The sequence below is a fragment of the Salvia miltiorrhiza genome, chromosome 5 (assembly GCF_028751815.1).
Source record: "Salvia miltiorrhiza cultivar Shanhuang (shh) chromosome 5, IMPLAD_Smil_shh, whole genome shotgun sequence".
Lineage (NCBI taxonomy): Eukaryota > Viridiplantae > Streptophyta > Magnoliopsida > Lamiales > Lamiaceae > Salvia > Salvia miltiorrhiza.
In genome coordinates, this window is record NC_080391.1 from 50,570,538 (window position 1) to 50,592,302 (window position 21,765).

The 21,765-nt window shown below is 33.6% G+C and overlaps 2 protein-coding genes across 3 annotated transcripts in view; both read right to left on the reverse strand.

Annotated features, from left to right (window-relative positions):
* The window catches only part of LOC130987205 (uncharacterized), a 698,101-nt gene that overhangs the window by 571,048 nt on the left and 105,288 nt on the right, over window positions 1-21,765 (reverse strand). The gene's annotated exons all lie outside the window — the stretch shown is intronic.
* On the reverse strand, window positions 9,298-10,752 carry LOC130987198 (probable WRKY transcription factor 17). The gene is made up of 3 exons (XM_057910847.1): window positions 9,930-10,752; window positions 9,712-9,837; window positions 9,298-9,612 (listed from the first exon to the last, which is right to left on the reverse strand). Exons 1-3 carry the CDS (start codon window positions 10,520-10,522, stop codon window positions 9,444-9,446), a joined length of 888 nt encoding a protein of 295 aa, XP_057766830.1. The 5' UTR covers window positions 10,523-10,752; the 3' UTR covers window positions 9,298-9,443.

Genomic DNA, 21,765 nt, shown 5'->3' on the forward strand with positions numbered 1-21,765 from the left:
CCGAGCGGCTTAGGGGTGATGGTTAGGCCGGAACCTTGAAGTCGTCTCACCTCCGCTTCCTTGCACTTTTTTATTTTTCTTACGAGTACTCTTTTTCCCTTCTAAGGATTTTCCCTTGCGGGTTTGCCTTAGAAAGGTTTTAACGAGGCTCGGCCCTTAGTTTGCTCGCTGTACTCTCAAGGGTTTTTTGTTTTCCTTCTTTTAATAAAATTTTAATTTAATTATTTGTCAAAATCCTTAAACTTAATGTCTTTTTAACTTTGTTGGTAAATGGAATTTGGAAAGTTGGTGTGTCATGTCTTATGAAGGTCGAAATCTGCCAAGGGTGGGTGGACAATTTTAATATTTTTGATTAGGTAGTATCATGCACATTATATCATCACTCTAATTGGGTAGTATTATATCATCTCTCCAACAATATGGAGACATTAATTTTTTTCACAAATGAGTTTAAAAGTTACAAAATTGTGCATTTATTTGCTTTACCCTTTTTTCTCATCAACGAAGGAAATTTGGGAAGCATGACGTTTAACCTTTTTTTTCATTTAACCGTTCACTTATCTATATCTATCTATCTATACTATATTAAAAAGGGAGTTCTCAATTCCAAATTGATTTCAAATCAATTTGAAATTGAGTGACAATTATCATGACAAGAGCTTTAATTTGATACATGTAAATATTGGATTTAAAATATTAAAATTATATTTATTTAAAGATTAAAACTTAAGAAAATTCTCTCTCCTCTTTTTTTCAATAAATCTATTTTTTTCAATTATCTTTTTAACTTATATTGTTTTCTTTTTTCACAATATCATTTTTTTATTAATATGAATTATTATTTATTATTTTTATATTAAAAATATATATATTTATCTTAAATTATACTCCCTCCGTCCCCAAAATAAGTTCCTATTTGGGGACGGCACGGGTTTTAAGGAAAAATGGTAAAGTGTATTGATAGTGGAGAAAAATATGTTATAGTAATTAGTATTGTGAGTGGTGAAAAGGTGAAAAAGTGATATAATTAGTATTGGGAGTGGTGAAAAAGTAAAAAGTAAGAATAAATAAAGTATTATTAGTGGTGGGGTAGTTGTCCAAAAATGGAAAGAAAGAAAGAGGAACTTATTTGGGGGACGTCCCAAAAAGGAAAAAGAGAAACTTATTTTAGGGACAGAGGGAGTAGTATTTTTAATTATATTTAATAGTTTTATATAATAATCAAATGATAATCAAATTTATGTATAATAAAATATAAAAATATTTTCCGTGCGTTGCACGAGTGCAAATGCTAGTACTATATTAAAAAGGGAGTTTTCAATAGAAAATCAATTTCAAATTAATTTGAATGATAATTTTGTAAATATTGAAAAAATAAATGGCTAATTGAAAATTTATGTATATTTATAAGAATACGTTTTGACAATTTATTTTAAAATTTTGGTTCAAGATGAAGTGGGTCTTCTAATCCGCAAATCATGTTAATTTTTTTTTAAAAAAAGAACAGATCATGTGCAAAATTGCGTTTCTCATGCCGTTATATCTAAAAGTATTTCTAGGTTTTTTTATTCAACTTCAACAATAGTGTCAATACATGTAGTTTCACTTAGGGGTGACAGTGGATCTTGGACCCGGTCCAGATCCATTTTTACGGATCTGGATCTAAATTTTTTGGACCCGACAGATTTGGATCTGGATCTTAGTTTTGAAAACAGATCTGAATCTGAATCTTGAAATTTTAGATCCGGATCCGGCCCAGATCCAACCCATGGATCCATTTTATTTTATATATATTTTTTATATTTTATATTTAGTTTACTAATAATATTAACTAAATTAAAAATAATAAATAAATTATATTCAAAAGAATAAAAACTAAAAGTAATTATATAAAAGTATTTTGTATTATTATTTTTCATGATTGAAATTAGATATTGTTGATTTTGTGAAATTTTTTTAATTTAATTTAAAAATAATAGATCCATGGATCTGGATCCGTGGACCCGCGGATCTGACGGATCTGGATCTGCATCCAAAATTTTCAGATCCACGAATTTGGATTTGGATCTGAATCTGGTATATGAAAACGGATCTGGATTTGGTATTGGCCAGACCCGGTCCAGATCCGGCCCGTTGCCGTCCCTAGTTTCACTTATTCCTACAACAAACATTTTTTTTTTCGTATCTTTACTCTATAATAAAGCTTATTTTTCCTCAATCTTTTTATAGTTTTTATTCTCTTCCCTTTGAAAATGAAAAACTATTTCACGCTCTAAGAAAAATGATTATCGAGAAATAAGTAATTTTAATCTTATTGTGAAATCGAATTGGTGCATTTTAAGTTACTGTAACTCAATTATTTGACGATTTTATAAACTATCAAATATAAACTAAAACACAAAAATTTCCAATGAGATTGTATATATAGGTGAGATGAGTCGAATCGGATCGAAACTGGATAGCGGGTCGAATCGGAACTAGAGAGTGGGTTTGGGGGCGGGTCGCGTGTTTGGGCTAAATAATTCAAAGTAATTATTATTGTGATGAAAAATAATATTGACATGAAGAAAAATAATATATTTTTGAAATATTACATTTATTTATATTAATAATTATTTTTTGTTACAATAATAATTACTTGACCAAAATAAGTACATCGTCGTCGCGCTCTCTGCTGCTTTGCCGGTCACGATTGGTTGAAATGAATTATTTGTAATAATTATCATTGTGATGAAAAGTAACAATCGACCTGAATAATAGTTTTCCCTCCGTCCATGAAAAAATGTCTTAATTTGTCATTTGGTCTGTCCACAAAAAGTTGTCCTAATTTATTTTTTGTAATAATTTGTGGGCATCTTTCTCCACTCACTAACTTAATTAACTTTTTTCACTTTTCTTAATTCGTGGGCTAGTCTTTCTCCACTCACTAACTTAATTAACTTTTTTCACTTTTCTTAATTCGTGGGCTAGTTTCTCCACTAACTAAATAAATGACACAAGCTTTAATTTCTTAAATTAAGCCCGTGTCATCGTCCATTATGACATCTTTTCGTGGATGGAGGAGTAATATTTTTGAAACATTGTCTTTCTTTATATCAATAATTACTTTTTCTTATAACAATAATTACTTTTAAGGTCGCCCATAAGTGCAACCCACGACCTACCCCAGCCACAACTCAACCTGTCTTTTTCATATACTTGATCTCACCCGAGACCAACTCAAACTAAAATTTAGAGACTATTATGTTGCAATTAATGAGCTCATTTTGATCGACCAATAATAAATTTACTCAATAATAATTTATTTGATCTCAAATTCCTCAATTGAAGCAAATATTAATCAAATCTATATATTATATAAAAGAGCAGTACAACGGTAACTTTTTACCGCCAAATTTTCTCTCTCCCGTTATTCTCTCCCTATTTAACTAACTACCGTCATTCTCTCTCTCTCTCTCTCTCTTTCTTTTTATTTCTTTACGTGTTTTCAATTTTTTTTTCTTTTCTTCATTATTTTTACTTTTATAATTATTATTTTTTCTAATATTTATACATTAATTAAAAAATTCATTACGCGTATCAAATTAAATACTATGACAACAACTTTAATTTGATTTATAATACATAAAAAAATAAATTTAAAATAAAAAGTATTCAAATTAAATTTTTTAAAATTAATAATCTATTTCTATCTCTTATTTTATAAAGGAAGTTAGTTTATCATTATATTTTTTTTGTTATTTGCATAAAATATTATTTGAAATCATGAAAATTACGTACATTTTATTATGCAAGGCTGCAATTATTTTTATTACTCTTTTCTTTCGAATTTTTATTTTATAATATATAAAAGAGAAGTTTTATCCCTTCATTTTTTCCATCCATTTTTTTCTCTTTTATTTTTATAATTTTAATTTTATTCTAAACATTGTCAAATTTAATTTATAAAAAAATATTCAATGTGCATCTTAAGTTTAAGTTCGTCAGAAGATCTTTAATATGATATAAAAATTATAAAAAATGAATTTAAAATGAATAGGTTATTAATATTTTAAAATATTTTATTTTCTTTTTCTTTGTTAAAATTTTACAATTTTTTATTTATGTTTGTGTAAGAAAATATTTATTTATTATTATTATTATGAGAAATACTCTATTTATAATAATGTGTAATATTAATTTTCATTATCAAATAATTTAATAATTTTAATTATCATATCACTTTATAAATAATTGAAAATTACGTTTTCAAATTCGGAATTATATTGAGTAATTAGTATTTTATTTTTAAACCATATTTTGCATTTATTATATTTATTTATTTAAATATATAATTATTATATTTATTTATTTAAATATATCATTTAATTTCGATTTCGCCGTGCATCGCACGGATGGTCGTACTAGTTGTCTTTGATGCACAATCAGTTATGAGGTACCACAAGGGTTTGCATATGTAACGTCTGCGCAGAAGTAAGGAGTGATCGTCGATGTATAAGGTACGAATAAAGAGTGGATCCTGTTAAAGTTTTGAAGTTGAGGGGTACATGAATGAACCAAAACACACCAGAAAGATAGGAATTCCAATAATATGCAGGTATGAGAGACCATATTTTCTAGGAGAACTTAAATGATTTGATAGTTATTACTCATATCAATAAGATGCATCTTCCTTTTCTGGTGACCAAGTGGAAGAAACTCCAAAATAAAGTGTGTTAGCTTGGAGCAATTCCATGATGGGTGACCATCTAAGAAGTTTTTTGGGGAGTGTGCGAGTGAGGACGAAACACGCTAGAAAAGACTCGTGTTGGTCTGTTGGAACAACCGTCAAATCTGGAGTCGGACTGTTACAGGTGGTATCAGAGCTGAATCTCTCGCAGTATGGTGTGGTTCGGGGACGAACCAAGCGGAAGATGGCGGGCTCCTGTTAAGGCTTCGAAGCAGAGAGGTATATGAATGAACCGAAACACACCAGAAATAGAGGAATTCTAATATAAAAAAGATGCATCTTCTTTTCTGGTGACCACGTGAAAGAAACTATGGTGACTGCGTGGAAGAAAGAAAGAGAGGAATTTTAACATGAACAAAATTCATCTTCTTTTTTGATGATTACATGGAAGAAATTCGAAGGTCTTTTCTGGTGACCATGTGAAAGAAACTTTGGTGAATATATGGAAGAAATTTCAATGTCTTTTCTGGTGATCACGTGAAAGAAACTTCAAAATTAAGCATGCATAGCTTATAGCATTTTTATGAAGGATGATTCCTGGGAAATTTGTAAGGGGGCGTGAGAATAAGAACAAAATACGCTCGAAAAAGATTTGTGTTGATCTGTGGGGACAACCGCCACGCCTGTAGCTTAGGCTGTTACAGCACAAAAGAGAATTATTTTTTCATTATCAAATACTTCGTTCTTGAATTTACTGCACTGACCCAAATATTGAGATCAGTCAACAATCAACATTATTGAAGTGATGCTTCAACTAATGTTGGTGTTGAATATGTAAAAGCAGACGAAATTGAACACGGTTGCAAGTTTATCCATCCCTCAAAATTGAAAAGTCGAGAACTGGACAAATTGCAAGAAAATTGGTGTCTATCTTTTCAGTTGGTCACTCTCTCTGTATATAGAATATTTAAAATACCATCCATCTAAATCATAGTGTGTAATTTATAGTACAATTTATTCCAACTTGCAGCGTTATAGTCGAGTCAATTGCAATAAGAGAGAGAAGAGCCGAGCCAAATTGTAATTAAAATGGCTAACTGTCAAATATATCATAATTCATTTATTCATTTTATAAATTTGATACCTCTTTTAAAATGCTTGAATAGAGGTCCATTTATTGCAATTCCGACGCTCGCAAGCCTTTTTTAAATAAATTTGTTCCTACAATGGCATCGTTTTAAAGCCAAAAGAATTAATCACTTCAACGTGTAAAATTAGTTTTGGAGGAACTAATTGTTTGAAATATTGGTTTTAAGCCAATCTGAAAATTAATTATTTAATTAAATATTTATTATTTAATTGAAATAATTATTGGATGTTAATCTACGTCTCGAGTAGATGAACGTAGTATACTTGATGTCTCAAAATCGATTTTTGGTGAGTGAGATATTATATGTTAGAGTTTGGATGTTGTGTAAGGAAAATAACTCTTGAGAAGTGTTATTTGTTCCACATTGAAAAATGAGAGATGTTCTCTCATGTATAAGAATAGCAAAACACAAGGAGCTAATAACTTGTGGGCTTGGATGAAGGCCTTAGCCTCGCGCCGTCGACGATTGATCGGATGGATGTTGCCGTCGGACGGGCGGGTCGGGTACGGGCCGCGGCCAAGGACTTGGATCTTGGCAATTGGTGCTTTGGGTGGTGTTTGGGTCCAACTATATTCTTTTTGGACAAAATACTTTTGGCCTGAACTGAAGTACCAAACTGAAACTGAAGTTTATCAGTTGGGGACTGAAGTCTAGTAATATCAGTCACGGACTGAAGACTATTTCAGTTCGAATTGGTGCTTTGGGTGGTGTTTGGGTCCAACTATATTCTTTTTGGAAAAAATACTTTTGGCCCGAACTGAAGTACCAAACTGAAACTGAAGTTTATCAGTTGGGGACTGAGGTCTAGTAATATCAGTCACGGACTGAAGACTATTTCAGTCGCGAACTGAAGTTTCCGTTTGGCCAAACAAGTATCAGTTTTGGACTGAAGCAACTGTATCAGTTTTGTTTGGCCAAACAGAAACAGCACATCAGCTGACAGCTTCGAATTTTGAAGCAAAAACTTTTTTAAAACGCTCAAATTGAATTCACTTGAATTCTGTAACATCCATAATTGTTGTTTTGACAAATTAATGAGAATTAGTCTACATTAATCCCTCCATGGTTGAAAGCAGCCTATAAATAGGACTGCATAGAGAGCATGACATTACTGAGAAAATTCTGCATACATTTCATACACACTCTCTATCTCAAACTCTTGCTCAGTCTTCGATCTTGTTCAGTTCGCCGGAGCTTGTCCGACCTGTGGTGCTACTTCGGACGAGACGTTGTCGTTTTACCTTTGGGGAAGAATCGCCAAACCGTGAGCACTACCGGGACGAAATTCTTCTTATGGGAAGAGACTCCATCTCTTCCTAGTTTGTTTTTAGTTACTTTCGATTCAGTTTAGTCTTGTTGTTATTTGTTAATTCCTCTATTTTCTTAGTACAGTTTGTACTTCATTTTTTCATTGTAAAAGTTTCTCGATCGTGTACCCGGTTGTAACACTAATCATGGCTTAAAAATTGTAATATGGCTCAAAAATTGTCATCTATTGGACAAATAATCATATTCATAACTCATAAGCATAAGAGCATCGATCACTAGCGGTGTGGCTCATCATCTAGCTCCAGCCGACTGATACGGCAGCATATAGGGACTCGACGCGAGGCTCATCCAAACAAATCGGGTTCAAGTGAATTCTATGTGTGGCGCGTGCATTGAACGTGCTTGCACTAAATTAAATTAAAATTTAAAATTTAATTCATATGAATTAAAATGAATCAAATTAATATCTTCAATTAATTTATAAGTAGGCTCTAAGCATGATTGAAATAATTAGAAGCTTAACTAATACTCCCCCCGTTCCATAAAAATATACATAGTTTGGGATGATACGAGTTTTAAGAAATCATGTAAAGTATAGTGTGCGTGGAGAAAGAATCTCACATTGATTGTGATATTTAGTGGGAGGATTATTACTATAAATAGATTATGTATGTTTTTATGAGACGGATGAAAAATGAAAATTATGCATATTTTCATGAGAGGGATGGAGCAGTACTAATTCTAATGATCTAAGATTAATTTCATCGTTTTCATTTTTATGCAGCAGTAGGTATAAAATACAATGCAAAACACATCGATAAAATGATTAATAAAATGTACTCCCTCCGTCCCAATATTCAAGTCCTGTATTCTTTTTTGAGCCGTCTCATGTAACAAGTTTCCTTTCCTTTTTTGGCATTAATTAGGACTCAATTAAATATTTAATTAAGTCTCTCTCCTCCCACCAACCAACCCACCTGCTTCTCTCTCTCTCTCTCTCGTCTCAACCCCACCCGCCTCTCTCAATCGTCTGAAAATTATCTCCCCCTATCTCCTCTCACCGCCTCCATTTGAAAATCATCTCCCCCCATCTCACTGCCTTCTACTGCCTCGCACCTCCGCCGCCTCCACCGCCATCCTCTTCCACCGCTTCCCACCTCTCCACCTTCACCGCCTCTACAACCATTTTCTTCGGCCGAACAAATAGAGCCACCACTGCGCCGGACTCCAACACCTCCGCGCCACCGTTCCTCTCACCCCTCCACCTTCCACCGCCTCCAACACCTCCTGCTCCACCTCGCGTCTCCGCCGCCAACGCAACTCGCGCCGCCTTGAGCTTCCGTCTTCATCAACTCCAATGCCATCGCCGCTTCGCGCCTCCTCCTGCGCCGCCTTCCACCGCGGGCAGATCTGCTCAAATAATTTAGGGATTTGCAGGTATTTAGGGAAAATTGTCTGGTTTTGGTTGTTGGGGTGTGGTTGCATATTTGCAATTGAATTTGGTTTCTGAATTGATAATGCGAGCATATTTCAGTGTAAGGTGTTATAGAGCTGGTTTGGCCGATTTCGATTTTAATTTTGTGTGATTAGTTCAAAATAACGAGGATATGATCTGTGTTGGTTGTGATGTTGAGATAGCTCGAAGTTTAGATTCGTTTCGTGCTTAATTTTGGTTGATGCCTGACTTGGATAACCAGGCAGAAATTGAGTAGCTTCGACTCGTTGGTTCGATTGGATCCATCTATGGAATTGAGGAATGGAACTGATTTGATATGGCAGATTCCTGACTCACCCAAGGCCATTCTGTTCTTGGCTAGAAGATTAATTTTCAGTTTTTTAATTTTGCTATATTCCTTGTTGTATTAGTCAATTGAATTGGTAAATAAAATAATATTAAATAAAGCACTAATTATGTGATCTCTATTACTTTTATATTCACTTTTAACTCTCCTAAGAGGACTTCACGGAGGGAGTAGATGGGTTGAAACAAGATTGTCCAACCGTTGAATTTTTTATATACATAAATATATATAGGCGGGCCATATGTCGGTCAAAGACAGCGACATAACGCATCAAATTATCTTGTGACATACAGCTTTACCAACTTTTCCCCGAATGCCCTCCAACTTTTTGACTTTTCCGATTATATCCTTATTATATTCCTCAATTGATTAAAAAGAAGGAGAATCCAACGCAAAACACAGCACAAGAATCCAAAGCACTAATCAAAGTTGAACATTCTACTTTTCTTTTGGAGATTCTACCCCTACTCCTACTTAAATTTACAATAAAACCCCTAGCACTCTACCTACTCTACTTTTCTTTTCTAGTCAACCCCTCCAACAACCTCGAAATTACAACGAAGTAGTCGCCTTTGCATTCTCCACCGCGGCGGGTATCTCCTGCTTCGCGTGCCGGTGCTCCCCCTCGTAGGTGACGATCACCATCGTCGGATCGTCTCTCGCTCTTTCCACGTGTTTCCTCGCCGGACATCCCTTCACCGTGCTGCACTTGTAGTAACCCCTAACAGATTTGGAAATAAATTGATCAGCAAAACTGGCCGTTGATCTATGTAAAGTGTGGCGAATCAAACGGTGGTTTGTGAAGGTGCGTGGTAGTTACCGTGGGTGTGGCGAGCCTTTGATCGGCTTCTGGCCGTATTTTCTCCATGAATACTCGTCCGCCGGAATATCGGAAACTTTTGAGCTGACTGCCGGAACCCTAATTGTTCTCTTCACCCTATATTTCCTGAAAACAAAAAAGTTGAATTTTCAGTCAGATATCTGAAACTCGCAAAATTAATAGGATTTCTGGAATAATCTGATAAAATATATGCCTACCTCTTTTTGCAATGGCAGCGGGAAGAATCGGAGATTTTGCCGGAGATGTTATCATGTTCGCGGCATCTCTTCCCGGAGAGCGGCGGCTTACCGGCGGAGATCGGGACTGTCGACAGCGCCCCGCTCTTACCATTCGACACGCTGCCTTCGCCGGTAATCGTCGACGCGAAAGTCGCAGATGAGTTCCCCGACGTCGATACCGTCGCCGACAAGCTCAAAACATCGTCGCCGATCATCTCCTTAGAGAGATCAAGCGCTCGCGCTGGAGCAGCCGCTGCCGCCGAGGCGGGGGAATCGGAGAATAGGTTTAGCGTCTGAAGTTGGTGCGAACCGGAGTCCCGGGGTTCAGAATACTGAACCGGAGGCAAAGCTGGTTCAGGCTGAACCAGAGCGCGCCGGAAGCGGGCGTGACCGGTTCGATTCACGTTTGAACTGACCTTTTGCGAGCTGAAAACCGTGAAATTCGACGGCTGATTTTGGTGAGAAGCAGCAAGGATTAATTGTTGCATCGATTTGAAACCAGCTGGAGCGGCTTCTTGGACCGGCGGCGCATGGCGGTTGAGATTCCGGTAGCCGAGCAAATCGACGGCCATTTCTGCGGCGGAAATCGGAAGCTGTAATCTGCAGAAATCTGAGGCTTGTCGCTACAAGGAAATTTCTTTGAATTGGAGATAAGAGATGGGAGTGTGGGAAGGGGAATGTATATATGGTGAAAGGATGTGGATGGGTGACCGGGTCAGTAGGTTGAGTCAAACTTTGAATTCTTAACCATTTAAAGGGGTCAACGCCATTGAGTGTTGAATAAATTGGATCCACTTTATTTATGTGACCGAGTTCGACCGGATCGGAAATTTGACCCGAATTTTATTTATTTAATTTTTTACTAATCAATATTATACTCCCTCCGTCCCAAGAATAATGACATGTTTTCACTTTTGGACTGTCCCATATATAATGGTCTGTTTCATTTTTAGGCTATAATTAACATTTAATTAAAATTCTAATAAATCCATTAAATCCTAATCTTTTCTTCCCCACCTAAATTTTCCACTTTTTGTTCCCAAAACATTCTCTCTCTCTTCCCACGCACACTCATCTTCCTCTCTCGTCTCTCTCTGTTGTCCGGCGACATCACCGGTTCTCGCCGCCTCTGGCGCGGTGAGACCGGCGCCTCTTTCCTTTCTTTTCTCTTACCCCATTCTTTTCTCTTTGTCGATCTCTCTTTATCTCTACCTTTTCTCTGCTCTCCCTCTAGATCTCCATTTTCTCTCCTATTCGCGGTGGCCGCTGCGAGCCGTGGCGGTGCATGCAGCGCCGGCGGTCACCGCCGCCTCTGTTCCCTCACTCTTCCTCGCTCACTCTGCCTTCCCCTTTCTCCTCCACTTTCTTCTCGTCGCCCCCTCTCTTCTCCATTGTTTCTTAGCCACAATAGGGCCCGCCTCCACCGCTCCCTTTTCCTCCATTGTGCTCGTCGGATTCGAAACAACGGAACAACGGTGGAGAGAGCCCTAATTTTGTGCAAGAAATTGGGATTTTTGGCGATGGATTGTGCAGTAATGCCAAGCCCTACTTGGAGATGAGGATAAATTGGAGATGATGAGAAATTGGATTTAAGGGAGAAGATGCAGGGCGGCACCGCTGCTGTGATATCGTTGTTGTCGGCATGGTGAGAAAGGAGAGAGATGGGTTGCTAGTGTTGGCATGGTGAGAAAGGGGATAAATGGGAGAGATGGGTTTGCTGGTGTTGGCATGGTAAAAAAAGGGAAGAGATGGGTTTGCTGGTGTTGGCAGTGGAGGAGTGGCGGGAGGTTGGTGTTGCCGGAGTGATTGGTCGGACGGCTGTGTTGCGGAGTATTGAAAAAGAAGGGGAAATGGTGGTGGTGCCATCATAATTGAAGTAGATTAGTTAATAATTAATTTTATTAATAACATCTTTAAATGTGTGGCCCATCACTTTATCTCCTTAATTCAACACTTCTTAATATTCGTGCCCAAAAGAAACGGGTCATTATTTCTGGGACAGAGGGAGTACTAATTTTTTTATTAAAAATGGTATCTTTTTTAATTATAAAAATTGTCATTTTTTTAACACGGTTACTTTTATTCATTGGAAAATCGCATTTATTTATAGTACTTTTAAACATAAAAAGTGTTACTTTTATTTAAAATATAAGATTACTTTTATTTACAAGAATTGTTACACTTATTCTTAAAAACCGTCACATTTTATATAATGACTAATGAGTCATGATTTGGAGTTTTTGATCAAGATTTAGTATCTATTATATAATAGGATTAAGCCTTAACCTATGTGGCATATCTAAAATCTCACCATTTCAAAATTTACCATATATAATCTTCATCATTTATTAATTAATTAACTATTACATTCTATATAAAGATTCATTAATCATAATAAATATAATTAATAATAAATGTATATATATATATAATAATATTAACATTACATATAATCTAAATTAATAAAATTTATTATTTATTTTTTCTAGATAAAAAATTAGATTTACATGTTTGATAAGAAAAAAATTATAATCTATATACGATAAATTATTTTAAGTGAATGTTAGTGATTAGATGTATATTTGTTATTATTTTTATATTTCTCAATAGTGTACATATTATATATATATATATATGTTGCAATATATTATATTATATGAATATAATATATATATATATAATATTTATATTCTTAATTTTCAATAAAATTAATTTTAAATTAAGTTTGAATTGAGACATGCACGTATATATAAATTATAAACGGGTCCGGTCATTGATTTACATGTTTGCATAATAAGGCACAAATTCTATAAACTGATTACTTTAAAACAAAATCTTATTTTATGTCTATCAAAATAATTAAAATTTTATTTTTAGTTTTTATAAAATAAATCCATACATTTTATTTATATAGGGAAGAAAAATATATTTTTCATTTCTGCAAATTTTATTTGTTTCTGTTCGTCCATTACTATAATAATAATAATAATAATAATAATAATAATAATAATAATAATAATAATAATAATAATAATAATAATAATAATAATAATAATAATAATAATAGATAAATTATGAAATTAGTAATGCATAAATGAAGAATTTAAATAAAGAACAATAGAGGATATGATGTTAAAATATATTAGAAATCTTTAATCATGTATCAAATTTATAATAATCTCAATCGAGTGAAGAATTCATATAAATCTCCTCATTTCACATTGAGTATTTTTATAAGATTTCACCAAAATAAAACTTATACAAGAATAAGCTCTTGCTCTCCAAATTAAAAATTTACATTTAATTGGCGGAATGATTGAGACTAATACAATTTGAATTGTTTTGTCAATTTAATTTGACAAAATTTATTTAATTAAATACATGGTCTAATTAATTTAATTTGAAAAAATAAATTGGTTTGATTAAGTAAATTATTTCTTCAATTTAATTTGATTATAAAATAATATATTTTGTATAAAATTTTAAAAATAAAATTTGGATTCAACATAGATTTTTTATGAAAATTTATCAATTAAATTACTAAATAAATTAATACAATTTGAATCTCGTGTCAACTTTCTTAAGCTACACACGAGATGATTTTTAAAACTTAGTTATGGTCTTTCAAACTTCAAACAAGATAATGTTCACGAGTCAATTTTATTCTTTCAATTTTCAGACGGAATGATGCTCGAAACTCAAGATTTGAAGATAATTAATGTTCACGAGTCCATTTTATTCTTTCAAATTTCAAACGAAATGATGCTCGGAACTCAATTATGATATTTCAAGCTCCAAATGAAATAATGCACAAAAAATTGTCAAGATTTTTCAAGCTGCATACAAGAGTATGTTTAGAAGTTAGTTATGATCTTACAAGCTAAAGATGATAATGATCTTTAAAGCTACACACAAGATAATTCTTGTAACTTAATTGTGGTCATTCAAAGTTCAAATGAGATGATACTCACAAGTTAAATTTATTTTTTTAAACTCCAAACGAGATGATTCTTGGAACCCAATTATAATATTTAGAACTAATAATGCATAAAAGTTTGTCAAGATTTTTTCAAGTTCCATACAAAATGATGTTTACAACTTAGTTATGATGTTAGAAGCTCAAAATCATACAATCTCACAAGTCAACTTTGATTTTTAAAGCTCCAGATAGTGATGTTAAAAAAACTTGACGCATAAAAGTTCATTTGTTGTATTTTAAGGTATAGACGAGATGATACTCAAAAGTCTGATGTTCAAACGTTAGTTGTCGTCTTCCGAAATTTAGATTATGATATGATCCTACAAGGTTCAGACGAGATGATGCTCAAATGAAATAAAATTTTCAATATCGATACATTTTTCAAAATATTATTAAATAAAAATCTACATAAAAAGAATATTTATTATTCTAATAAAAGGTTAACATTTAATTAAGGAATATGATTCAAATTAATATAATTTTAACTATATTATCTTAAATTAAATAAATTTAAAAATAATTTATATAATAAGTTAAAATAATTTCCCGTCGAATTTCGACGGGTTGCGCACTAGTTTGTCTTTATTTATTGGGAGAAAAAGAAACTGAACAAAAATCAAATCTATCAATGATCGTATTCATATTAAAGTGATATTTAAAAATACTTTTTTGGGGATGATATTTAAAAATACTTATATATTGTTTTCCCGTTATGAAAAAAAATTGTAGTATAACTCTAATCTATTTATTAAAGCAAAATAAATCTTATCCTATGTGGCATCGTATAATCACTCCATTCTAATTTTTATCGTATAATCACTCCATTCCAATTTTTCTTGATTCTCATTCATTCTTATTTTTTTCTAAATTTTAATCAATAAAATAAATCATATCCTACGTGGCATCGTATAATCACTTCATTCTAATTTTTCTTAATTCTCATTCATTCTTATTTTTTTCTAAATTTTAATCAATTTCTATATCTAAAAACTATTAAAAATCTAAAAATCATTATATAAATATTCCAACAAAATAAATTCTATCCTGCGTGACGTCGTATAATCACTTCATTCTAATTTTCCTCAATTCTCATTCATTCTTTTTTTTTATATATATAATTAATTTTCATATCCAAAAACCATTAAATATCTAAAAATCATTATATATCTTAAAACTTATTAAATATCTATAAAGCATTATATTAATATTTCATTGATCAATAAAATTTTATTTATATCCATACACGAAAAATAGAAAATACATAAGTATTTGTAATTTTGAGGTTGTAAAATGATTAGTAACACTCTTAAGATAAGAATGTAGAACTAATATATACCCTTAATCAATAATACTTTAATGGACACGATTTAAAATTTAATATATTTTAATTTGCTTCTAATACCTATTGTATATTAGAAATAAAAAAAAACTATTGTAAACACAAATTTATTGTATTCAATAAATGAAATACAAAAATGTGTACGAATCCAAAATATGTGGATTGAAATGAATTGTTGCGGGTTGCTATCTCGGTTTGATCCTATGATTCTTCTCTTCAAGTTGATTCTTGGATGATCTTTGAGTAGTCCTTGAGATTTGTTGGAGAAATATGTCTCCGATCTTTTTGGACTTGATCTTTGAGCTTTATGATGTTGACATGGAGGACTTTGTCTTGTTTCCAAGTATACGTTGAGCTTTGAGCTTTATAACGTTGACATGGGGGACTTACGCCTTGCTTCCGGATCAACGCCAACTTTAAGAAGATTCTACCAAAGAACTTCGTCGAGACACCTTGAAGAACGTCTTGAATGTTGGAGAGAATTCGTAGAGAATTTCTCTTCAACTCTTGAGCTCTTGAGTATAATTTTTGGTGTGTTTAGAACTGATATGGGGACCCCTATTTATAGTTGTAGGAAGAGTCAGGCTTTGGGCCAAAGTCCATATGATTATGGGCTTAGGGCTGACGTGGCATGATCCTATTGGCTCTTAAAGATTGATACATATCAATATTAGATTTGACTTGCTGCCAAAGAAATTGATCTCTATCTTTGAAATATGGTAATATCTTTATCAATAATATATCATATTTAATCTTGGATTTCATAAGATTCCAAAATAAATAAAGATATAAAATTAGTATAATATTTTTATTTCTGTAAAAATTCGCGCGCCTACAACTACTATAGAAAATGACTATAGATCCCTTAAAATCACATCTCAAAATGCAAAATTAGATAAGTATCCTTAATTATTAAATCTACAAAAAAAAAAAAAAAACAACCTTTCAAATAGGATTTGATCATATCCGTTAAGATGGAACTCTTCAAATGTGTTAGGTCCAGAGGGTCTCGAATAGGTGCATCGGGGGGAATACACCTATGGGCTATTTTTCTCCTCTAAAACAGAGGGATCTCAAGATAGAGATCAAAACGAAACTTTACAAGCAAACTAAGACACCAGTTAACAGTAAGAAGTTTTGACCAAACAGAGTTGACGACTGATACTGAAAAAACTCTTCAGTAAGGAGTTATTAGTTAAGTCACTGGAACTTAACTGATGCACGTTAAGGCTTCAGTCGAGTTTGCTAAGACAGAGATGTTACAAGTCTTCCTGACTATCAGAGGATAGATCAGTCAGACTGATAACATACGCAACAGAAATAACTTTGTTTCGTAATAGCCTCGGTTGAGCACGTTGTTAGTCTTAGGTTTCTCTTTGCAGTTAATCTGAATTCAATTTATCAAAAGTAAGAACATAAGTAGGAATGTAAAACTGAAAGCTGTAAATAACACAGATAATTTTACGTGGTTCGGAAAACACTTCCTACATCCACGGTAGGTTGATCAGACCAACAATCCACTCCGCAAGTGCTTAACTGGTGCACTGCAAACCGAACCGTGTGCTTGCCAAGTGCACACAACCGTACCACTGAAGATTCCACTCTTCAGTACCAACACTTCACTCGCGTTGGATTTCTCACTCCTAGCACGACCTTGCACTAGGATCTCACGGAGTCAGAGTACCTTCCTGAATTCCTTTTCACTAAACCACTCGATTCTATCTCGAAGGGAGGTTTGAAATCCTGCCAACTAAACTTCAAAGAACAAGTTCTTTGGAGTTAGTTTTGACCTAGGCTTCTGGGTGAACAGAGGTTTGCCTACGGTCTAAGAGAATGTGTGTAATCAGCAGTGACTGATTTTAAGCTTTGGAATTCTCTTATTCGATTCAAGCTTTGGGGAGGTTAAGCTTTTGGCTGAGAAACTATTTTGGCAGAGTTTCAGCTTATGTCGTTGAATTGGTGAAGATTGAAGTGATCCTCGAGCACTATTTATAGGAGAGGTCTTGAATAGATCCGTTGGCGAAGAACTTCTTCAAGATTTCTTCCGTTGGAGAGCTTTTCAAATTTGGGCTGAAGCTTCAATCTTCGAGGTTCCTTATTTGGTGAGAACGGCTATGTTGAAGAGCAGAAGATATGACGTCTCTGATAAAGTAGCCACCAAATAGGAATGACCTCTGCAGAGAGGGATGATCCTGAGATCTCTGCATTTAATGCGCATGTACTTTATGAGTACGTGGCTTCCTTTGAACGTTGGAAGTTCAGTCTGAGGAAAAATGTTTAACTGATACTTGACTTTAGTATCAGTTCGCTGAATCCACGCGGCACACATTAAGTAATCAGTTCCGAACTGATTCTTCAACTGATACTTCAGTCTTCAGTCTTCAGAACCGCTAACTAAATTAAACTAGAAACGAACTCTAACACTTGAGTTCAAAAGGTTCTAGTCTATTACAATTAAGTCCTATGGATTTTGGTATCATCAAAACAAGGATTTGGACATTCCATAAATTTCCCAACAAAATGGTTTTTATTTGAACTCTTCCCTATATATATATTATAACTGTTAAATTCAATTGTTAACATTTTTTCCTTCAAGTATAAATAAATTGATTGCATTGTTTAAAAGAGCACTGATGAACTTATACGATTGAATGAATTTAGTCCTTTCTATCTTTTGATGCACTATCTACTAATATTCATTAATGGAGATGACAGATCATAGATTCTTATTCGTTCTAATTACTCCATTCTAATTTTCCTTAATTCTCATCCATTCTTATTTGTTTCTAATTTTTTTTTATCAATTTCCATATCTAAAAATCATTAAATATCTAAATATCATTATATTAATATTTCAACAAAATAAATTCTATCCTAAGTGACGTCGTATAATCACTTCATTCTAATTTTCCTCAATTATCATTCATTTTCTTTTCTTCTAAATTTTAATGAGTTTCCATAATCATCATATGTCTAAAACTATGAAATATCTAAAAATCATTATATTAATATTCCACAAATCAAGAAAAATTTATTTATATTCATAACGTAATTAATAATGCAGATACATAAATGTTTAAGAATAGAGCTATCTTGGGCCTCACTAATTAATGAGATGGTTGATACGATAAATGATTACATCATGTCTCCAATATTTATTAAAGAAAATAGTTTACCTAAGTCTATATAACATTTGCAAAGAAAATGGACAAATTGACCTCAATGAAGAATATTTTCACACGATCAAGTGTTCAGGATTGTCGAGTCATGAGATTGAGTTGAAAGAAGAATGCATAATCACGCTTCTCAAAAATATGATTAGTGATATTATTTATTTATTTTTTCTTATTTTGTTAATTATATGTTTCAATGTTTCAAATTTTCTTTTAATATTTTTTGAATCGAAACTCTACTTACATATAAATTTCATAAGACATTTAAATTAGATCAATTTCAAATAAATATTATAATTTTTTTTAATTTAAAGCAATTTCATTAAATTCTCTATTTTAGTGGAGAAAAAAAAATTCATGAAACACAAAAATACATTAATAATTTCATAAATTTATCTTTTGATAGACCCTGTCGAATTTCGACGGGTCACTTACTAGTAGTAACAAAAAAAATACTGATCCACAATCAAATAATAGTATTGAAGTTTGGGAGGAAGTTTTATTTGCAATTATTAGATGGAATAATATATTGGAGATTATGGCTGATGAGGCCTAATTAAAGTGGTAAAGATGAGACATCCAAAGACTCTCATTTATGAGAGATTGGGTTCAATTCTCGTTTGCGTGCGGCCCGTGCAGGTAGTGTTTTTATCTTTGTGTGGGTAGTGGTTCCGCTTGCGTGCAGTTGTTTTTTCACCTTTGTGTGTTGTAAATATTCCGCCTATGTAGGAGTTGCTTATTAGATTATTTATTAGATACCTTCTTGTAATTCTAAAAGAAAAAAAGATCGAAGATTATGGACTATGGTACCGCTTGCCGTTTGGTGAGCATTATTCTCACTTGGAGCCAAACTATACAATAACTAATTTGCTTCGATATTGTGGGTTATGAAATCCATCCTGCATCACTATTATACATGTATACTAGTATTAACTCGTCGAAATTCATCGAATTAATATATATATATATATATATATATAGATATATATAATTATAAAAGTAACTTAATATCTATCTAAAATCGTTGATTATAATAATTGGAATTATAATAATTGCTCATGAACTCGCCTATTTGGCTGCAATGTTGCAAGAGATAGAAGTAAGAAAATCTGATTTCTTTGTGTTGGCAGTACCATAAATAATAAAAAATTCTTCGTATAGTAAGAGTTATGTTTTCTAGCAAAAAACTTGCCCACTATTCACACTGAGGTTGTTATTATAATAGTATTCCATCCGTCCCACGAATCTTGAAACATTTGATTTCGGCACGAGAATTAAGGACTTGTTGATTAGTGTTTTAAATGTATAGTTAATAAAGTATAAAAGTGATAAAATAGGAGAGAAAATGTAATAAAAGGGATAAAGTAGGAGAGAAAATATAATAATTATTACCTTATTTGGAAATGTGTCAAGATTCATGGGACAACTCGAAAAGAAAAATATATCAAGATTCGTGGGATGGGGGGAGTAATTGTTTCATTCTTATTTTATTTACATTACTTATATAGTATCATCGACGATCTACAATAACTAAATAATTAAATACCAATTTCCCACAAAAATGGATAAATTAGAAAGATCAATAAGACGTGCGATAAATTCACATGATTTTGGGGAAACTTAATAAGCTGCATCATTAACTACTTTCACGCACTTGAGTTTCTCTGTTTCAAATTAAAGCTTCAAATTAGTAAACAAAGACTCATAAAATTGGGCAACCAATTAAAAGCGAACAACTCAAATAACTAGTCACAAGTGCAATATGATTACATGAATCTTTCTGCCTAATTCATATAATATGCAAGATTATATATTAAATTAAGTGATAAAGCTTGACTTAATGGGACATATAATACGGCGAGAGGTTGACTAAATATACATTTGCGTAGATGATCCACCATGACCACTATGTCGTTTCTGAGCCGTAGGATCAACCGAGGCACATCATCAACGTCAAGATGCAGTCAGACGAGTTGAATGCGACCCCTGTTATTCTCCATCCTCGGAGAATATTGATGCCGTGCCACGTGTGGTGTGCTGCCACGTGCACTGCAATGCAATTTTTGTCTTCATTTTGGACTAATTCAAACCTATTTTTTTGGAAAATTCTATGGTGCATCCGCTTCATTCAATGCAACTCCCCCGTTACGATTGTGATACGTGTCAAGTGTTATTTAATAAAATTAATGTCGAAAATAAGGAAAAGAGGGGGTTGCCATGGTTCGGCTCGGCGCTCGAGGACAAAAGTTGCAGAAATTTACACCCATTCACGAGATCAGATCTGTGTCCGAGAATCGTTGTTCAATTTTTACCGAGAGCAACATTGTTCAACGGAGAAGATGACGTTGAATCCGAATATGTTTTCAAAATTTAAAAACGAGTGCATATAGAAAAAGTGCCTGAGAATTTCGGTGAGGCTATTGCTGTTTCAGCAAGAATCTCGATGTTTGCGCCACTAAATTGGTTTCTTATTTTGCTTGTTTCTTACTCCTGTTTTTGAAAGTTTTTTGAAATCAAAATGATGCGGAAGAAGGTTTCTCAGAAATCCCGAAAATTGTGAAGATGTAAGAGGGATCTGGCAATTGAGCGAGTCTGGAATTGTGAAGAGGTGAGGGAGCCGCAGAAGCATCAGAAAGGTGTTAATTTAATGGGGGAAGCAATTGAAGTGCGATCCCGATGGCGGAATGTTTCTGAAAAATTAAGAATGTGGCAAGGTGGCCATATATGTGTGTGATTTTGATTGTGTGTAGCTTCATTTCCAGCTAGGGGTGAGCAGAAACCAAACCGACACTCAAAATCGAACCGAACCGTTTCGGTGCGGTTGGGTACCGATTCTACTGGTTCAATTTTCGGTTCGGTTCCGAAAATTAAAAATCAAAAATTTTCGGTTCGGTTTCGGTTTTCAGTTTTTGGTTCGATTTTAAATCGAACCGAACCGATAAATATTAATATTTTATTATATATTTATATTTTATAATATATAATTAATTTTCTAATTTTTAACCTAAAAGAAACCCTAAGTCTGAACTCCTCCCTTCCACTCTCCTAACCTACCCGCCGCTCCTCTCCCTTCCAGCCTCTCACTCGTCTTCCACTCTCCTACGCCCTACCCGCCGTCCGCCGGTCGTCGGCTCGTCGCCGACTCGCCTGCAACTTGAAAGTCCGTGTCGTCGACTCGCCGCTACACGCCAGGCCGGGCGTCACCCGACTCACCCCTTCTGCGACTCGCCTGCCGTCCGCCAATCCGCATCGCCGTGACAGCCCAGACTCGGCTTCCAGTTTCTAGCGGCGAGAACAAAGTCCCTCTTCCGGCGCCAACCCAGT